A 20,832-nucleotide genomic window follows, 5' to 3' on the forward strand; every position below is an offset into this window, starting at 1 on the left:
GGGTTGGTATCCATGTGTTGGGCTGATGTGGGTTGGTATCTATGTGTTGGGCTGATGTGGGTTGGTATCCATGTGTTGGGCTGATGTGGGTTGGTATCCATGTGTTGGACTGATGTGGGTTGGTATCCATGTGTTGGACTGATGTGGGTTGGTATCCATCTGTTGGACTGATGTGGGTTGGTATCCATGTGTTGGGCTGATGTGGGTTGGTATCCATGTGTCGGGCTGATGTGGGTTGGTATCCATCTGTTGGGCTGATGTGGGTTGGTATCCATCTGTCGGGCTGATGTGGGTTGGTATCTATGTGTTGGGCTGATGTGGGTTGGTATCCATGTGTTGGGCTGATGTGGGTTGGTATCCATCTGTCGGGCTGATGTGGGTTGGTATCCATCTGTTGGGCTGATGTGGGTTGGTATCCATCTGTCGGGCTGATGTGGGTTGGTATCTATGTGTTGGGCTGATGTGGGTTGGTATCCATGTGTTGGGCTGATGTGGGTTGGTATCCATGTGTTGGGCTGATGTGGGTTGGTATCCATGTGTTGGGCTGATGTGGGTTGGTATCTATGTGTTGGGCTGATGTGGGTTGGTATCCATGTGTTGGGCTGATGTGGGTTGGTATCCATGTGTTGGGCTGATGTGGGTTGGTATCTATGTGTTGGGCTGATGTGGGTTGGTATCCATGTGTTGGGCTGATGTGGGTTGGTATCCTGGGATTGTTTGGTGGAAATGGTGTCAAGCGAGCCACAATCTGAATCTAACTCGGTGCTGTCCCAATCCTGACAGTGTATGATGGGGGCTTTACTCTCAAATTTACAAACTTATTCAGAAAGACAAATTAATCTTGTTTCAGTCTTCCCACCGCTGAGATCTTGTGAATTTTGCTGTTTAGATGTTTAGCTTTCCGTCATTTTGCAAAGACTGTCACAACACCTTTAATTTTTCGTTATGTCGTCTACCTTTTCCTTCACCTTCCTTGCCTCATTTCCCGATCTTCTGCGGGTCACCTGCCTTCTTTCAAACCCGCCTCACTCCCTCCATTGTGCTGCTCCACAGCCCATTGTCAGCTGTGTATTCCCTTCAGACTCTCCGCCTGAATGGGTCAACATGACTCCAAATTCTAACTTGAACCTTTGGCTGTGCCCCTGTACACAGCACCGTGTCCCTGTACACAGCACCGTGTCCCTGTACACAGCACCGTGTCCCTGTACACAGCACCGTGTCCCTGTATACAGCACAGTGACCCTGTACACAGCACAGTGCCCCTGTATACAGCACAGTGCCCCTGTATACCGCACCGTGCCCCATTATACAGCACAGTGCCCCTGTATACAGCACAGTGCCCCTGTATACAGCACCGTGCCCCATTATACAGCACAGTGCCCCTGTATACAGCACCGTGCCCCATTATACAGCACCATGCCCCTGTATACAGCACAGTGCTCCTGTATACAGCACAGTGCCCCAGTATACAGCATCGTGCCCCTGTATACAGCACAGTGCCCCTGTATACAGCACAGTGCCCCTGTATACATCACCATGCCCCTGTATACAGCACCGTGCCCCTGTATACAACACTGTGCCCCTGTATACAACACTGTGTCCCTGTGTACAGCACCATGCCCCTGTATACAGCACCGTGACCCTGTATACATCACCGTGCTCCTGTATACATCACCGTGCTCCTGTATACAGCACCGTGCCCCTGTATACAGCACAGTGCCCCTGTATACATCACCGTGTCCCTGTATACAGCACAGTGCTCCTGTATACAGCACCGTGCCCCTGTATACAGCACCGTGCCCCTGTACACAGCACTATGTCCCTGTGTACAGCACCATGCCCCTGTATACAGCACCGTGACCCTGTATACAGCATCGTGCCCCTGTATACAGCAACATGCCCCTGTATACAGCACCGTGTTCTGTATACAACACCGTGCCCCTGTGTACAGCACCATGCCTCTGTATACAGCACAGTGCCCCTGTATACAGCACCATGCCCCTGTATACAGCACCATACCCCTGTGTACAGCACCATGCCTCTGTATACAGCACAGTGCCCCTGTATACAGCACCATGCCCCTGTATACAGCACAGTGCCCCTGTATACAACACCGTGCCCCTGTGTACAGCACCATGCCCCTGTGTACAGCACCATGCCTCTGTATACAGCACAGTGCCCCTGTATACAGCACCAGGCACCTGTATACAGCACAGTGCCCCTGTATACAGCACCATGCCCCTGTATGCAGCACCTTCCCCTTATTGTGAGTAATGTGCACTCCATGGGCAGTACATTCATTCCCAGTGCTCCACATTCACTTGCAGTGTGCATTTCCAGTCACAACACCTCTGGAAATGGGGCAATCTGTGCCTGATATGTTTGTGATTCCTGTGTATTATCATCTAAAACACATTAGTGGCCAGGAATGTTCGCGACACCCATGCACTGTTAATCAAATAACAGAGTATCTAACCCTCATGCCTGACATTCAGTCTTGGTATAGAGTCAAAGAGGCACGGGAATGTAGAGCATGGAAACAGACCCTTCGGTCCAACCCGTCCATGCCGACCAGATATCCCAACCCAATCTAGTTCCACCTGCCAGCACCAGACCCATATCCCTCCAAACTCTTCCTATTCATATACCCATCCATATGCCTCTTAAATGTTGCAATTGTACCAGCCTCCACCACTTCCTCTGACAGCTCATTCCATACACGTACCACTCTCTGCGTGAAAACGTTGCCCTTTAGGTCTCTTTTATATCTTTCCCCTCTCACCCTAAACCTACGCCCTCTAGCTCTGGACTCTCTGACCCCAGGGAAAAGATTTTGTCTATTTACCCTATCCATGCCTTTCATAATTTTATAAACCTCTATAAGGTCACCCCCTCAGCTTCCGATGCTCCAGGGAAAACAGCCCCAGCCTGTTCAGCCTCTCCTTGTAACTCAAACCCTCCAACCCTGGCAACATTCTTGTAAATCTTTTCTGAACCCTTTCAAGTTTCACAACATCTTTCTGATAGGAAGGAGACCAGAAATGCACGCAATATTCCAACACTGGCCTAACCAATGTCCTGTACAATGCAACATGACCTCCCAACTCCTGTACTCAATACTCTGACCAATAAAGGAAAGCGTACCAAACACCTTCTTCACTATCCTCTCTACCTGCGACTCCACTTTCAAGGAGCTATGAATCTGCACTCCAAGGTCTCTTTGTTCACCAACACTCCCTAGGACCTTACCATTAAGTGTATAGGTCCTGCTAAGATTTGCTTTCCCAAAATGCAGCACCTCGCATTTATCTGAATTAACCTCCATCTGCCACTTCTCAGCCCATTGGCCCATCTGGTCCAGATCCTGTTGTAATCTGAGGTAACCCTCTTTGCTGTCCACTACACCTCCAAGTTTGGTGTCATCTGCAAACTTACTAACTGTACCTCTTATGCTCACATCCAAATCATTTAGATTAAAGATTAAATTAGATTACCTACAGCATGGAAACAGGCACTTCAGCCCAACAAGTCCACACCGACCCTCTGAAGAGCAACCCACCCACCTCTGGCTAATGCAGCTAACACTATGGGCAATTTAGCATGGCCAATTTACCTGGCCTGCACATCTTTGGACTGGGGGAGGAAACTGGAGCACATGGGGAAAATTTGCAAACTCCACACAGCCAGTTTCCCAAGGCTGGAATTAAACCTGGGATGCTAGTGCTGTGAGGCAGCAGTGCCAACCACTGAGCCACCGTGCCATCATTTACATAAATGACAAAAAGTAATGGACCCAGCACCGATTCTCGGGCACTCCACTGGTCACAGGCCTCCGGTCTGAAAAGGCCTCCACCACCACCCTCTGTCTTCTACCTTTGAGCCAGTTCTGTATCCAAATGGCTAGTTCTCCCTGTATTCCATGAGATCTAACCTTGCTAACCAGTCTCCCATGGGGAACCTTGTCAAACGCCTTACTGAAGTCCAAATAGATCCCTTACAGTCACTGAATTCCCCCATCACCAATTTGGTGTTACCATGCACCAGAAATTGATCTGGACTCACTACAAAACCACAGGAGCAGGTCAGAGGCTGGGAATCCTGTGACAGGTGATCACCTCCTGACTCCCCCAAAGCCTGTCCACCATCTACAAGGCTCAAGTCAGGAGTGTGATAGAACACTCCCCACTTGCCTGGATAGCTGCCATTAAATGGAGGTAGTGGGTAGAGGGTGTAACCAGTGGCGAATGTTGTGGTGTCAAATGGACTGCAGTGCCTCAAAAAAGCAGCAGCACCTTCTCAAGGAATGGTCATGGAGAGACAATAAATACTGGCCCAGCCAACCACGCTCAAATACCATGAATTAATAATACAAAAACGTTTCATTTTGTTCACTTAGAATTCAATCTTGCAAATTCATTTAATTTTAATTATAATTTCCAAACACTTTCCCTCAGCAAGAGCAAGGTCACCACAGAGACAAGTGTCACATCCAATCAAAGTTCAGATCAGGAGCCCATACAGAACGGTGTAATACTTTAATTAATTGGAACAATTCAGGCTGACTTCACGCCAACATAATCCTCAGACACATCCAGCCCACACCGTGCCTGAGAATGATGGGTGTGAAATGAAGACACTCTCACGAGAAGGGAGTGAGGTGAAATGTGTGCACTCTCTCCCTCAGTTTGGGAAAGGTACTGAGTTTATTTCTTTCCATGAATGAGGGAACTGGAGTGGCTACAGTGTAATACTTGGAGATACTGGATGTCACACTGAGTAGATAATATTGGACATGGTTATGCTTCTATTTCTGGTGTGTTAATGGAATGACTAGCAGGCATCTTTGGAGATGTTAATTGGCTGTGACACTGGGAGCAAATGCAGGATTTTGCAGTCTAATTACCAAATGTGACTGAATTGGTTGGTGACAGAACCAGTGAAAGAAAACTGCATTCCCATCATCCTTTTCACAACCTCTGGGCATCTCAAAGTACTTCACAGCTAATCCGATGCGTTTTGAGCCGTAGATAATGCTGTAATACAGAGGCAGCAGCAGTAACTTGTATACAGCGAGCTTCCACCTCTACTAATAGACGGAACGTATGACTTACTGATGTCTATTTGAAAAATAAATGTTGGTCAAGTCATCAGTAGCCCATCAGCACTGACCCTCCGACAGTGTGGCACTCCCTCAGCACTGACCCTCCGACAGTGCGGCACTCCTTCAGCACTGACCCTCTGACAGTGTGGCACTCCTTCAGCACTGACCCTCTGACAGTGTGGCACTCCCTCAGCACTGACCCTCCGACAGTGCCCACTCCCTCAGCACTGACCCTCCGACAGTGCCCACTCCCTCAGCACTGACCCTCCAACAGTGCGGTACTCCTTCAGCACTGACACTCTGACAATGTAGCACTCCCTCAGTACTAACCTTCCACAGTGTGAGTGCAGCACTCCCTCAGCACTGACCCTCCGACAGGGCAGCACTCCCTCAGTACTGATCCTTCGACAGTGCGAGTGCAGCACTCCCTCAGCACTGACCCTCTGACAGGGCAGCACTCCCTCAGCACTGACCCTCCGACAGTGCAGCGCTCCCTCAGTATTGATCCTCCAACAGTGTGGCACTCCCTTAGTACTGATCCTCTGACAGTGCGGCACTCCCAAAGCACTGAATCTCCAACAGTGCAGCACTCCCTCAGCACTGACCCTCCGACAGTACAGCACTGACCCTCCGAAAGTGCGGCATTCTGTCAGCACTGACCCTCCAATGCATGTTTTTTGTCACTCGTGGGACATGAGTCTCACTGACTTGGCCCAGCATTTATTACCCATCCCTAGTTGCCCCTTGAGAAGGTGGGGGTGAGCTGCCTTCTTGACCCACTGCAGTCCATGTGCTGTGGGTAGACCCACAATGCCCTGAGGGAGGGAGTTCCAGGATCTTGAACCAGTGACAGTAAAGGAACGGTGATATATTTCCAAGTCAGGATGGGGAGGGGCTCGGAGGGGGACTTGTAAAATTTGTTGGATTATAAATGTACAGAATCTAAGGGAGTTATGGAATCTAATCCATTCCCAACAAAGATGCCAATTATAGCTGAACTGTAGCTGTTTGGGGCAGCACGGTGGCTCAGTGGTTAGCACTGCTACCTCACAGTGCCAGGGACCCAGGTGTGATTCCAGGTGTGGGTGACTTCCTGTGTGAAGTTTGCACATTCTCCCCGTGTCTGTGTGGGCTTCCTCTCACAGTCCAAAGATGTGCAGGTTAGGTGAATTGGCCATACTAAATTACCCATAGTGTTAGGTGCATTTGTCAGAGGGTGGGTTACTCTTCGGTGGGTCAGTGTGGACTTGTTGGGCTGAAAGACCTGTTTCCACACTGTAAGGAATCTAATGGTCTAGTCCACATACTGCACAATTATTATTTTCCAGTAACTTTTCCTGAGCATCTATACTCTTTAAATCTCTTCTTTTTAAAATAAACCACGTCTCTGTGATTAAGGCAGGTTTCCATTGTCCTTCCATCATGTCTTGCTGAATCCTTTCCGAGACTCAGCTTTAATAAAAGCCTTTCGGCCACAGTGTATTGCGTTAAAATGCCAAAAAAATCAAACTAATTGTAGCCCATTTCCAAGCTGGGAGCTGATAATTTATTATTGAAGGAACTTCAGGATTTCCAATAATGGATATGGACTGTATCCTCCCATTGCGGACTGTGAATTATTTGCACCTACAACCCAGGCTAGTGCAGACGCTAATTTACCATTTGGCTGATCTTTCACAATTTTATGAGCCATTTTGCCTGTTATAGCTCAGTGCCTTGCACATGCCCCATTGCTAAATGCCTGTTTGCTGCTATTGTCTTCAAAACAATTGTGTTTCTATTCAAGCACAAGTCTCATTGGAAAATCATTCTTCTCCCCCCACCCACCCCCTGCAAGCATTTCAGTGAGAAATTCTGCCCGTGGTCCAAGCCTGGCCTTTTCACACGATTCCATAGCTGTAGTTATTTTCTTGTCTTTTCCAATGTTCTTTTCTTTTCCAATGAGTTTCAGTTTTAGTTCACACCACACAATCTTCAGCGACTCTGATTACTCATTCCCCATGTGGACAAAACCACCCAATCAACTGCTTGGCCACTTGTCCCTTTCTTCATTCATGGTGACTGGGTGTCACAGGCTGGGCCAGCATTGATTACCCAGAGGGGAGTGAGAAGTCAACCCCATTGCTGTGGGTCTGGAGTTACGTGGATGCCAGAGCAGGTAAGGATGGCAGTTGCCTTCTCTAAAGGACATTAGTGATAGAACATAGAACATAGAACATAGAAGGATACATCGCAGTACAGGCCCTTCGGCCCTCGATGTTGCCCATCGATGATCTAGATGGGTTTCCTGACAATCGACGATGGGTCATCACTCAGCTAGCTCACTGTTCCAAGTGTTTTAATGAATTCCTATTTCACCATTTGCCAATGTAAGGTTCACCCTCCTTCCTCCAGGACATTGACCTGGGCTTCTGGGTTTTTAACCATGACACCGCCTCGCAGACAACCTATAACCGGCACTTGTACTTGATCTCTGTTTGGTCTCGTGCATCTCTCCAAACAAGACTGGATGTTAATACGGCAGTCCCTGTGGAAGGATGAGTTTTGGGGAGTGAGTTGTGCTCACATCTTTGCTTTCCTTTACAGGTTAACAGCCAAGGCGGTGGCGGTGTTGCTGCCAATCTTGGGGATATCCTGGGTGTGTGGAGTACTCTCAGTCAATAACTATGCCATCGTCTTTCAGTACATCTTTGCGTTGTTCAACTCTTTCCAGGTAACTGCAGTGTGGTTCTGTAACCCAGACTTGCACTGAAAAGGCACTCAGATTGAACAAGTTTTTCTGGGTGAGCTATTCCTCAATGCACTGACCATCTTACAGGATGTTGGACTGGGGTGGACCAAGTTAAAAATCACACAACACCAGGTTATATGTGGAAATGGGTATTGCAGATGCTGGAGATTAGAGTCAAGATTAGAGTGGCTCTGGAAAAGCACAGCAGGTCAGGCAGCACCCGAGGAGGCAGGGAAATCGGGCAAAAGCCCTGATGAAGAGTCCATTCCTGATGAAGGGCTTTTGCCCAAAATGTCGATTTTCTTGCTCCTTGGATGCTGTCTGACCTGCTGTGCTTTTCCAGCACCCCTCTAATCTTAACACCAGGTTAGAGTCCAACAGGTTTATTTGGAAGCACTAGCTTTTGGAGCGACGCTCCTTCATCAGGTAACTAGTGGGGCAGGATCATGGGACACAGGGTTTATAGTAAAACTGTGTCATCCTACAGGATAGTGACCATCGTCACTCCACTCCTCAGATTGGGAGTGTTGTCTGCGGGCTCTAGAGGGAGGCCATGACTTTGTCATAATGTCACTCTAACAGCAATTCAGAAACCCCCCCCCCCCCACCCCAGACCAATGTGCTAGGACAGCATGGGACATGCTAGGACAGGGGTTCGAACCCCATCGTGTCAGACAGTGATTTCTGATTCAGTGACAAACAAATAAGAAGGTAGTGTTGGGGTGACCTTGCAGCTTCTGTCGGATGTTGGAAAGACCCAGCTGCTTCACCAAACCCTTTAGGGAAGGAAACTGCCATCCTTACCTGGTCTGGCCTACATGTGACTCCAGACCCACTGCAATGTGATTGACCCTTAACTACACTCTGGATGGGCAATAAATGTCCACATCCCATAAATACATTAAAAAACATTGGGAGAGCAATGAGCCCCCTAAGCCTGGTCTGCCCTTCAGTTTGCTCTTGGCTGATCTATTTCTATCTCAGAAACTCCCCTCAGGGTTGGAGACTGGGGAGGCAGATACTGAGCGAGAAATGTCCATCGTTTTGGAGCTGAGTTTTCTGTCCAATTAGGGGCAGGGATGGAGATGGATCAGACAGTGTGCGGAGATAGCTGAAGATGGCAGGCTGTAGTAAGGCAGAGAATTTGTATTAATGCCATGTCTAGTAGCACAAGGGAGAGAGGTGTCACACAGAGTCAGAGGCAGACTGTCTTTAATAACAGACGAGGTGACTCAGTCCCAGTCGGTATTGAATTGCTCCTTTATCCATTCGCCACAGCAGGATCATGATATAAGACAGTGAGGACAGGACAGAGTTGGCTTTGTATTAAAGATAGGAGCTAAACCCCAAACAGCAGACACACAGGGAAATAAAGATATCCTTTAGTCTGAGCTGAATTAGAACCTAAATCACAGAGGGTGTAGGCCAGAGTCTGCCCCCAGAGGCAGAGGGTGCGGGAGGGGGAGGGGAGGGAGCGAGAGGGGGACGGTGCGGGAGGGCCGGGGCAAGGTGAGAGTGTGTGTGTGTGTGTGTGTGGGGCGGGGGGGGGGGCGGTGTAGGTTGTGGAATGAGGATGGAGTGGGAGATGCTGCCCAGGTTTGCAGGAACACTGCCAGTCCCATTCTGGGATGACCTTCCTGCCCACCTTCTGGAGTGGGTATAGATCTTGCCCAGTGATGACCTCCCACCACTTTGTGCCAAACCCGTGATGCCTGGACCAAACACACGGTCCCTTTCCAAATTCCCCATCACCATCCAATCATATTTCATCCTGGCAGCTTGACTATTCTCCTCCTCTTTCTGTTTGAAGTGTCATTGTATTTGAGATGTTGGTAATTTGCTGTTTCTGATTAAATGTTCATTTCTCTTATTTTTAGGGATTTTTCATCTTTCTCTTTCATTGTCTCCTGAATTCGGAGGTGAGTGACTTTGGGAAATGATTGACTATGTGAGAAAAGTTGTTGGGGTTGATGAGTGAAACAATGTCACATAAATTCAGACCAAGACCATCACCTGCTCCTCCAGATCCTGTACAAAGTGAAGCTTAGTAAATCCTCTCAACAATTTGTTTATACTGGGATTGCATCAACAAACGCATTATAGTTACATAGCACTTTGGGGTTTTATTATTCACTAGGCATTACTGACTACACCCAGCATTTATTGGTCATTTCTACTAGCCCAGGATGGTGAGTAACTTGGAGGGGAACCTGCAGGGGGTGGTGTTCCCATGTATCTGCTGCCCTTGTCCTTCTAGATGGAAGTGGCCGTGGGTTTGGAAGGTGCTGTCTGAGGATCTCACTAAAAGTTTCTGCAGTGTATCTTGTAGATGCTACACATTGCTGCTACTGAGCATCGGTGATAGAAGGAGTGGATGTGGGGCCAATGGAGTGGGGGCTGCTTTATCCTGGATGGTGTCGAGCTTCTTGAGTGTTGTTGGAGCTGCCCCCATCCAGGCAAGTGGAGAGCATTCCATCACACTCCTGACTTGTGCCTTGTAGATGGTGGACAGGCTCTTGGGGGATTAGGAGGGGGGATACTTGCTGCAGGAGTCCCAGCCTCTGATTTGCTCTGGTAGCCACTGTGCTTACTTAGTGAGTTTCTGGTCAATGATAGCCCAAAAGATGTTGACAGAGGTAACACCCTTCAATGTCAAGGGGCAGTAGTTATATTGTGACTTATTGTTGATGGTCATTGCCTGGTATTTGTGTGGCATGAATGTTACTGGCCAATTGTCAGCCCAAACCTGGATATTGTCCAGATCTTGTTGCATTTGAACATGGACAGCTTCAGTATCTGAGGAGTGGTGAGTGGTGCTGAACACTATGCAATTATCAGCGAACATTCCCATGTCTGACCTCATGATGGAGGGAAGGTCATTGATGAAGCAGCTGAAGATGGTTGTTGTACTGACTGTAACGGGGTCAGCCAGATGGACCTCATAGAGTAGCAGTTCCCTGATTGGGGCTGGTAACTTGGCCAAATCAGGGAGTCCTGGCTATCAGATATGAACAGGAGTAGGTGGGTAGGGGCGGGCTGCCTTAGAGTGGCCGGAAAGTGGGAGCTTGCTGGGTCTGTATTGGCTGCACTTCTGTATGTAACAGTATTGTCGAATGTACAAATGTCATTGTTGATGTCTCTTTATATTTTTATATGTGAAACTGGGATTTGAGGTTTGTCCTAGTGTCCCTGTAAACTGTTTGGATGGTGGGGTTTGGGGCCTGGCTTTGCTCCTCCTCTCCCTGTAAAATTGCTGTCTCTTGTTTGCAGCTGTAAATGTAATTATTTGTTGGAAACTGTTTTTGTAATTTGTTTAATAAAATAAAATAAACCCAGGAAAAAGATAATAAACAGGAGTGCCCCAGCCCATCTGTTTGTTCTGTGGTGCTGTGGGGTCCATGGACCATGTGTATATTGGGTGTGGGTGTTTGCACTCCCTTTTTGATTTTCTAAAAAACCTTCTTCTCTGTTTTTGGTTGCGCTTCAATCCCATGCTCCTGATCTTTGGCACCCGTTACAGAGGGGGCAGGGCAGGTCTGAGGACCTCCTCATGGGTCTGCTCCTGGGCCTGGCCAAACTGGCCATAAACAGCACAGTGGCTCAGTGGTTAGCACCGTGGTCTCACAGCACCAGGGACCCAGGTTCAATTCCAGCCTTAGGCAACTGTCTGTGTGGAGTTTGCACATTCTCCCCATGTCCATGTGGGCTTCCTCCCACAATCTAAAGATGTCCAGATCATGTGAATTGGCCATGCTTAAACTGTCCATTGTGTAGATTATTAGTCAGGGGTAAATATAGGGTAGGTTACTCTTTGGAGGGTCAGTGTGGACTTGTTGGGCTGAAGGGCCTGTTTCCATAATGTACAAATTCTAATTCTAAAAAAGCAGGTCCAGGCAGCGGGCCGTGGAGGGGGTCGTTAGGGCCGACTGCCTGCCCCTCTTCCGCGGTTACGTTAGAGCCTGGGTGTCTCTGGAGAAGGAGCACGTGGTGTCCACCAACACCCCAGGGTTGGTCAGGGAGAGGTGGGCGCCGCAGGGAGTGGAGTGCATCATTTCCCCCTCCAACTGTATTTTGATTTAGTCCCTGCCCTCCCCTTCACTGTTTGTTCACACAGCATTGCCCTTTGATGTGAAGGGCACTGCTTGTCACTGGCAACTTGGTGGTGGAATATAAATAAAGATTTGCACACTTGTTTTTCACTGGGTCTGACACCTACACATGGAGGCTGAGGAAAAATAAGCAGTATCGCTGTTAGACGGTAGTGTGGGGGAAAATTAAAAAAGAACAAATAAATAAATAAACAGGAATGCCAGGGGTTCTGTTCACCTTGAGAGCTGGCTCTGAGGGAGCTGGATCATGGTCAAGGACTCTCCATGTGTAAATAAAGGGGGAACTGGTGATGAATATTGGCCTCTGTGGAGGAACTTCAGTTGTGTCTAGGACAGTACCCTGAGGAACTCCTGCAGAGATATCCTGGAGTTGAGATGACTCCTACAACCACAACCATCTTCCTATGTGTCAGGTATGACTCTAACCAGTGGAGAGTTTGCCCCCGATCCCCATTGATTGCAGTTTTGCTGGGGGCTCCTTGATGCCACACTCGGTCGATTGCAGCCTTGATGTTAAGGGCTGTCCCTTTCCCCTCCCTTCTGGAATCCAGCTCTTTTGTCCATGTTTGACCCAAGGCTGGAATGAGGCCAGGAGCTGAGTGACCCTGGGGAGACCCAAACTGGGCGTCACTGAGCAGGTTATTGCTGAGCAGGTGCTGCTTGGTAGCCCTGTCACTGACCCCCTTCATCACTTTACTGATGATCGAGAGTAGACTGATGGAGTGGTAATTGGCCCGGTTGGATTTGTCCTGCTTTGTATGTACAGGATATACCTGGGCAATTTTCCAGATTGTCAGTAGATGCCAGTGTTGTGACTGTACTGGAACAGCTTGGCCAGGGGAGCAGCAAGTTCGGGAACACAAGTCTTCAGTACAATTGCCGGAATGTTGTCAGAGCGTGTGGACTTTGCAGTTTCCAGTATCTCCATCTGTTTCTTGATATCACGTGGAGTGAATCGAATTGACTGTACTGAAGATTGACATTTGTGATGCTGGGGACTACTGGAAGAGTCCAAGATGGATCATCCACACGTCTGGCTGAAGATTGCTGCAAATCCCTCATCTTTGTCTTTCGCTTTATACTTTTCCAACACAACTGAGACCTTAACCCTTAACTAAATGATACTGATTCAACCCATTCCAGGAGATCACATAGTTAGGGAGGGGAGACATGGTGGAGGGATTTTGATGTCAAGGCATTGCTTGGCTGTGAGTCAGTGTAATAGGTGAACTCTGGGACTGTGGAGGGATAGAAATGGACACTGGTTTGGTTGAGCCTGATGCTACCTTCCCATGATGTTTCAGGTGGCCCTTTACTGCAGTTTGTGAGGGTGTAACCCAGACTAACAAGCATTGCAGCTGGATCAGGCCAGATAAGGATCCTCTCGTTGACGCTACAGTAAACTGAATGAGCTGCACAGCGGCAAGTCGAAGTTAAACTCCCGCCTGTATGGAACACATTGTAAATTTATGCTCAGCTCTGAAGATTCCCCATTTAAATATTGCCTTTGTAACTTGGCCTCAGATCTGAAAACAAATGCATTAGAATGAGCCCAACTCATCCGTTTTGGTCATGGTCCATTGATTCAGTTATTTTATTGTGATGGAAGTGCTCTGCCATCATTTGAGACGAGTTTAATTTAAAAGTAGTGCATTATATTATGAGGGAAGGAAAACGCATAACTGCTGAAACAAAGCATGAGAATTGGCTGATTCCGAACTGTGTGAAATGTGGCTGTTTGTGCAGAGCTCTCATTTTCAATGAATCCTATCCTCCCCAGCATCTGCTCCTTGCCTCTTAACATTGCTTTCAGTTTGAGCCAAGATTCTAGTTTACTAACCAGTTGTTAACGTAATGATGTGGGAAGGGCAGAGTGTTTACCTTAGTGGCAGAAAACAGCCTTCACTATCGAGCTGCTCTGATTGTTTCACAGAAACTGGGTTCCACCTGGTGATTTTGGTGTTAGATCCTGTCCCTCACTGAACCCGAGCTATCAGCATTCTCAAATACTTCCCACATTGTCCCTGGGGCTGCTGTCGGTCATTACACTGCACATCCCGGATGGAAACCTAATATGAGGGTGCAACTAATATAAAACGATGTCCAATCAGACTGAGCCAGTCCATTCTCTCCGTCGTGATGTGTTATATTGGTGCTTGGCATTGATTGCAAGGCATCATTACACAGTGATTGTTGGTCTGTGTACAATAGGTGTATATGTTGTTGCTGTTTCAAACACCATACCCCATCTGTTAAATCAAGCAGAAAAAGCTTTCAGAGATTTACAAAGGTTGATTGCAAATCTATAGTTTAGCACAAACATCAGTTTCCACCTTCCCCTTCTAGACCCTGTCCAGAAACTAACTCCCCAATGGGGAGAGAACTGAGTTTTTAAAAAAATATAGTCACTACTCTTTCATTAGCGGGGTGACTGGGAGTGGTTTCATCTGAGGGTCCCCACGCCTTAGGTGAGGGATGAGGTTGAGAAGGAGAGTCCTTCGTGATAACCTCAGCCAATGCAGGAATTGAACCCTCACTGTTGTCCTCACTCTGCATTGTAAGTCAAATATTCACCCAACCAACTATGCCAATCAAGTTCAGTTACAGTTGAGTGTAAAAGTGCAAAACATGACAGGAATGATCAATCCTCCAGGACTGAACAAACAACAAAGAACATTACAGCACATGAGCAGGCCCTTCGGCCCTCCAGGCATGCATCAATCAACCTGAACCTGTTGCCTGTTTTCTAAGGGTTTTTATCCCTCTGCTCCCTGCCCATTCATGTATCTGTCTAGATACATCCTAAATGATGCTATCGTTCCCACTCCTACCACCCCCACAGCCAGCACGTACCACACCCACCACCCTCTGAGAAAAAGAACTTTTCACACATTTCTCCCTTAAACCTTTCCCCTCTCACTTTGAACTCAGGACCCTAGTAATTAACTCCCCCACTTTGGGGATAAAGTTTCTTGCTATCCCCCTGTCTATACCTCTCATGATTTTGTAGATCTCAATCAGGTCCCTCCTCAACCTCTGTCTTTCTAATTAAAGTAATCCTAATCTACTCAATCTCTCTTCATAGCTAGTGCCATCCATACCAAGCAACATCCTGGTGAACCTCCTCTGCACCCTCTCCAAATCATCCACATCCATATGGTAATGTGGGGACCAGAACAGTACGCAGTATTCCAAATGTGGCTGAACCAAAGTCCTATACAACTATAACATGACCTGCCAACTCTTGTACTCAATCCCTCATCCGATGAAGGAAAGCATGCCGTATGCCTTCTTGACCACTCTATTGGCCTGCATTGCCACCTTCAGGGTACAATGTACCTGAACACCCAGATCTCTCTATACATCAATTTTCCCCAGGACCTTTCCATTTACTGTATAGTTCACTCTTGAATTGCATCCTTCAAAATGCATCACCTTGCATTTTCCCAGATTGAACTCCATCTGCCATTTCTGTGCCCAACTCTCCAATCTATCAATATTCTGCCGTATTCTCTGACAGTCCCCTTCACTATCTGCTACTCCACCAATCTTAGTGTCAGCTGCAAACTTGATAATCAGACCACCTATACCTTCCTCCAGATCATTTGCGTATATCACAAATGACAGCAGTCACAGGTCTCCATTTTGAGAAACTCCCTTCCACTACAGGTCTCTGACTCCTGTTGCCTAGCCAGTTCTTTATCCATCTAGCTAGTAAACCCTGGAGCCCATGCGACTTCACTTTCTCCAATAACCTACAATGAGGAACCTTCTCAAATGCCTTACTGAAATCTGTGTACATGACATCCACAACCCTTCCCTCATCAATCAACTTTGTCACTTCCTCAAAGAATTCTATTAAGTTGGTAAGACATGACCTTACCCGCACAGAACCATATTGCCTATCACTGATAAGCCCATTTTTCTTTCAAATATAAATAGATCCTATCTCTCAGTATCTTCTCCAGATACTGATGTCAGGCTCACAGGTCTATAATTACCTGGATTATCCGTGCTAACCTTCTTTAAACAAGGGACAGCATTTAGCAATTCTCCAGTCCTCCAGGACCTCACCCTTGTTCAAAGATGATGCAAAGATATCTGTTAAGGCCTCAACTATTTCTTCTCTCACTTCCCTCAGTAATGTGGGACTGACCCCATCCAGACCTGGGGACTTGTCTACATTAATGCCTTTTAGAATACCCAACACTTCCTCCCTCTTTATGCTGACTTGACCTAGAATAATCAAACATCTATCCCTAACCTCATCATCCGCCATGCCCCTCTCCTTGGTAAATACTGATGCAAAGTACTCATTAAGAATCTCACTCATTTTCTCTGACTCCACGCATAACTTTCCTCCTTTGTCCTTGAGTGGACCAACCCTTTCTCTATTCTGGATTAGTGGTGCTGGAAGACCACAGTAGTTCAGGCAGCATCCAAAGTGCAGCGAAATTGACATTTCGGGCAAAAGCCCTTCATCAGGAATAAATGTTTTTATTCCTGATGAAGGGCTTTTGCCCGAAACGTTGATTTCGTTGCACTTTGGATGCTGCCTGAACTGTTGTGCTCTTCCAACACCACTAATCCAGAATCTGGTTTCCAGCATCAGCAGTTATTGTTTTTACCTCGTTGATTTCAACCCTTTCTCTAGCTATCCTCTTGCTCCTTATATATGAATAAAAGACTTTGGGATTTTCTTTTACCCTGTTTGCTAAAGATATTTCATGACCCCTTTTAGCCCTCTTATTCCTCATTTCAGATTGGTCCTACTTTCCCGATATTCTTCCAAAGCTACGTCTGTTTTCAGTCGCCTAGACCTTCTGTATATTTCCTTTTTCCTCTTAGCTAGTCTCAATTTCATCTGTCATCCATGATTCCCTAATCTTGCCATTTCTATCCCTCATTTTCACAGGCACATGTCTGTCCTGCACTCCAATCAGCCTCTCTTTAAAAGCCCCCCACATATCAAATGTGGATTTACCCTCAAACACAATAATTCCAGCAAAAAATTGGTTTTGTTTCATTTTCTTTGAGTAGTTCTGTTTATTAACTATAAAAATTATTTGAGGAAAGGCCATTTGAACAACTGTTATGCAATCAGGTGAAGACCAGTCTTCCCGCTTTCCAATTGGCTAAGGGATAGCTATGTCAGCCAATTAATAGTGGGAGTTTGGACCAGTTGGAGGTCATGTGATAGATGTCCCAGGTTCACAGAGTTGGCAACTTTAAGGCCAGTGTATCAGAATGTTGTTGTTCGTGTTAATTATCAGACTTTTCACCACAGTGTGAGGACTGAGCTTTCAGTCATGGGAGGGGACCTTTTACATCCAGTGCAGAAGGGGACTCGGTCTCAAATCCACCCCCCCATCTGGACGATAGCATCTCTGACAGTGCAGCACTCCCCAGTGTTACTGCACTAAGGAGGGTCAGCCTGGAGTCAGTGCTCAAGGCTCCGCAGTAAACAGCTTTCTGATTCTGAGACATGATTATGGTACAGTGGTTAGCACTGCTGCCTCACAGCGCCAGAGACCTGGGTTCAATTCCCGACTCGGGCAACTGACTGTGTGGAGTTTGCACATTCTCCCTGTGTCTGCGTGGGTTTCCTCCGGGTGCTCCGGTTTCCTCCCACAGTCCAAAGATGTGCGGGTCAGGTGAATTGGCCATGCTAAATTGCCCATAGTGTTAGGTAAGGGGTAAATGTAGGGGAATGGGTGGGTTGCGCTTCGGCGGGTCGGTGTGGACTTGTTGGGCCGAAGGGCCTGTTTCCACACTGTAAGTAATCTAATTTCTCTTAAATCGAGGCTGACTCTTCAAACCTGCAAGTGCTAAGGCCAGATCACAACTGTCTGGGGCTAAGTGTTTGGTGAGACTTTTCCCAGATGTGAATCTTGAGGTGATCAGCTCATTGGAAATGACTCCCAGCCGGTGATAGTTTCTGGGGTCAGCTGGAGCTGGACGTGTATTTCACTGACTCCGAGCTGAGGGAATTGCACTGAAATAGCTCCCTATTCCTGTGAAAGACTGTCGATGGGTTCAAAGAGCTGTAACTGAATTAGCCCGGAGCACAGCTCCACTCAAACAACTCTTGGATTAAGCTTCAGATCTCACTCTCGATGGTCCTGCTCATTATTAAAGAAACAAATTCAACAAGACAGCCATCCCAAAGCTGTGAGTAATTATCAGTGATTACAATTTGTACGCCTGAACTGTGTGTTTCTGTATAGTTTGTAGAAAGGGGCCCTCTTGTGGCACTGTTGTAGAGTCCCTACCCCTAGACCAGGGGATTCAGGTTCGACTCCCACCTGCTCTCGAGGAGTATAATTTGTTTTAAAAAAAAAGGTCTGTGGACCCCCTTCTAACTCCATGTTAATGTAGCCCCTGCCCCATCCTGTCACCTTTGATGGTCTGCATTGTCTTTAATTGGCTTGGCATGAAAATTAATCAGGAGAAAGTGAGGACTGCAGATGCTGGAGTGTCAGAGTTAAAAGGTGTGGTGCTGGAAAAACGCAGCAGGTCAGACAGTATCCAGGGAGCAGGAGAATCGACATTTAGGGCATAAGCCCTTCAACAGGAATTTATCGGTCTGTTATCAAGGGGAGCTTATTGGTGGTGGTTACAAGAGGGAAGAATATGCCATGGGAAAATTGACCACTGAGCTGTGTGTAAGAGCACGTCTAGTTATGTACATAGAGATGTGGAATGCTGAGATGTATGTTTAGATATTCCGTTTCTAGACTGTAAGACAAATGAAGAGGCACTTGAAATCACAAGAGCGAAAAGAACCCTGAAAGTGACATCCTGGAAAGGAAATGTCAATATCTTGGCTATTTGATCAGAGCTGGAACTTTAGAGATCTCAAGGGGCGACTCTGTGAGGGCAGATCTCCCACTGGCGAGCAGCTTCAAGCAGGAACAGAGTATCATCATGTTGAAATTCAAATTGCCTTGGACTTGTGGTTGAGATGGAGCCTGTGGAAAACCACGTTTTACAAAGTTGGAATTGAAAAGTAATGATGTAGCCAGGGAGTATCCTGCAAGCAGTTTTCAGAATTTTGCAATTTAGCAGAACACTGCTGGCCTAGCAAATGACTAATCATCTTCCTGACTCTGTTGTATTCCAGCAGCACCAATCTTTCTTTTTTATCGTTTTAGGTGAGAGCTGCTCTCAAACACAAGACAAAGGTCTGGTCCCTCAATAGTAGCTCCATGCGTAATGTCAATGTGAAACCTTTCAATTCAGACATTGTAAGTACAAGTTCCTTTCTGCCTTGTCTTTACTGTCACTGCATATTCCTCTATTTCACACTAAAAGGCTGGAGAAGCCTCATTTTGGCAACAATTGGAAGAGATTGCCAGATTGCTTTGGTCTAAATAACTGCAGGACAAACATTGAAAAGCTGTTTGACAAAAATCTCAGTGTCACTCACTTAGGCCTTAAAGGCACAAGGAAAGACAAGTTTAAAGGACAATTCTCATCAATATTCTGCTTTAATTTCTCTCCTCTCCCAACACCCGAAGCTCTCGGTTTATGCATTGTTCCACCTGTCTGCACACAGATGCTTTAACAGTCAGCTGAGCTGGATTGTTCGCCAAGAGCTGAGAAACAGCAGTCTGTTTTATTGTCTAATCTGCAGAGACTCAGTTAAAAGCTGGAAGATTTGACAAAGGACTGGAACAGAAACAAGAGCATCTTGCTTATTCACTCATTGAACACGCAGTGTCCTGTCCGTCTGCTGGCACTGACCCTCTAGAAGGAGGCACTGTTGGTTCTGAGAGTGATGATACAGGAACAACAGCCCATCTGGAATACTGTGAACAGTTTAGGGGCCCCTTATCTAAGAAAAGATAGACTGTCATTGGAGAATCAGTCATTCAGTCGTCTGGCCCTGGGTATGGAGGGACTGTCCTGTGATCAAAGGTTAAATAGGTTGGGCCCGTACTCAGTGGGATTTAGCAGAATGGGGAGCGACCTAATTGAAAGATATAAATTATTTAGCGAGATTATCAGTGTAGATGCTGAGAGGTCATTTCCCTTTGTGAAAGTGTCAGGAGCCAGAGGGTAGGATCAGAGAATAATTCCACAGCGGCCAGTATCCCATCACCGAGTTCCCCTTTATTTACTCATGGAGAATCCTTGATCCTGATACTCTCCGAGTGGACAGAACCCCTGACACTCCTGTGAATATCTGTCAGCCAGGGCTCCCTGATTGGATCAGGTTAACAGCCCCAATCAGGGAACTCCTACTCTATGAGGTCTATCTAGCTGAACTCATTATCAGTACACTGTGGAATTCTCTCCTCAGGGCTGTTGAGGCTGGGTCATTAGATGCGTTCAATGTTGACATTGACAGATTTTTAGTCAGTAAGGGAAAATCAAGACTTATGGGGGAAAGGTAGGAGAGTGGAGTTCAGGATTATCAGAAAAGCCATAATCTCATTAAATAGCAGAAAAGACTCAATGGGCTAAATGGCCAACTTTTGCTCCTCGATCGTATGGTCTTGTGGTCACCAGCATGTTCTCAAGGACAATAAATGATGGCCCCATCAGCAATAGTCATGTTCTACGGGTGAATAAAACAAAATGTTCAGATTGTGTTTTCAGGGCTGGGTGGGTAGGTGTGGTTGGGTTGGTGGGTGCAGTGGAGTGGGGGGACACCTCAGCATTCTCTTGATTGGACACTGTTCACTAATGCCCTTTACGTGGGGAAATCTGCTGTCTGGTCTGGCCTACATGTGACTCCAGACCTAAAGCGATGTGAGTAACTCTTCTCCACCCTCTGAAATGGCAAAGCAAGACACTCAGTTTATGGATATTGACCTTGCCAGCAATGTCCGCATCCCATAAGGGAACTGACGCATCAATCAACAAATAATCCGTCAATGTCAGCT

The 20,832-nt window shown here is 47.0% G+C and overlaps 1 protein-coding gene across 2 annotated transcripts in view; it reads left to right on the forward strand.

Moving 5' to 3' along the window:
- Positions 1-20,832, forward strand: part of adgrd1 (adhesion G protein-coupled receptor D1) — a 299,554-nt gene that overhangs the window by 270,936 nt on the left and 7,786 nt on the right. For both annotated transcript variants that reach the window (XM_060843366.1, XM_060843367.1), the window contains 3 exons: positions 7,688-7,814; positions 9,710-9,751; positions 19,096-19,188. In XM_060843366.1, coding sequence (XP_060699349.1) covers positions 7,688-7,814; positions 9,710-9,751; positions 19,096-19,188 — 262 coding nt within the window. The remainder of the gene's footprint in view (positions 1-7,687; positions 7,815-9,709; positions 9,752-19,095; positions 19,189-20,832) is intronic.

This window comes from Hemiscyllium ocellatum, chromosome 24 (assembly GCF_020745735.1).
Source record: "Hemiscyllium ocellatum isolate sHemOce1 chromosome 24, sHemOce1.pat.X.cur, whole genome shotgun sequence".
NCBI lineage: Eukaryota > Metazoa > Chordata > Chondrichthyes > Orectolobiformes > Hemiscylliidae > Hemiscyllium > Hemiscyllium ocellatum.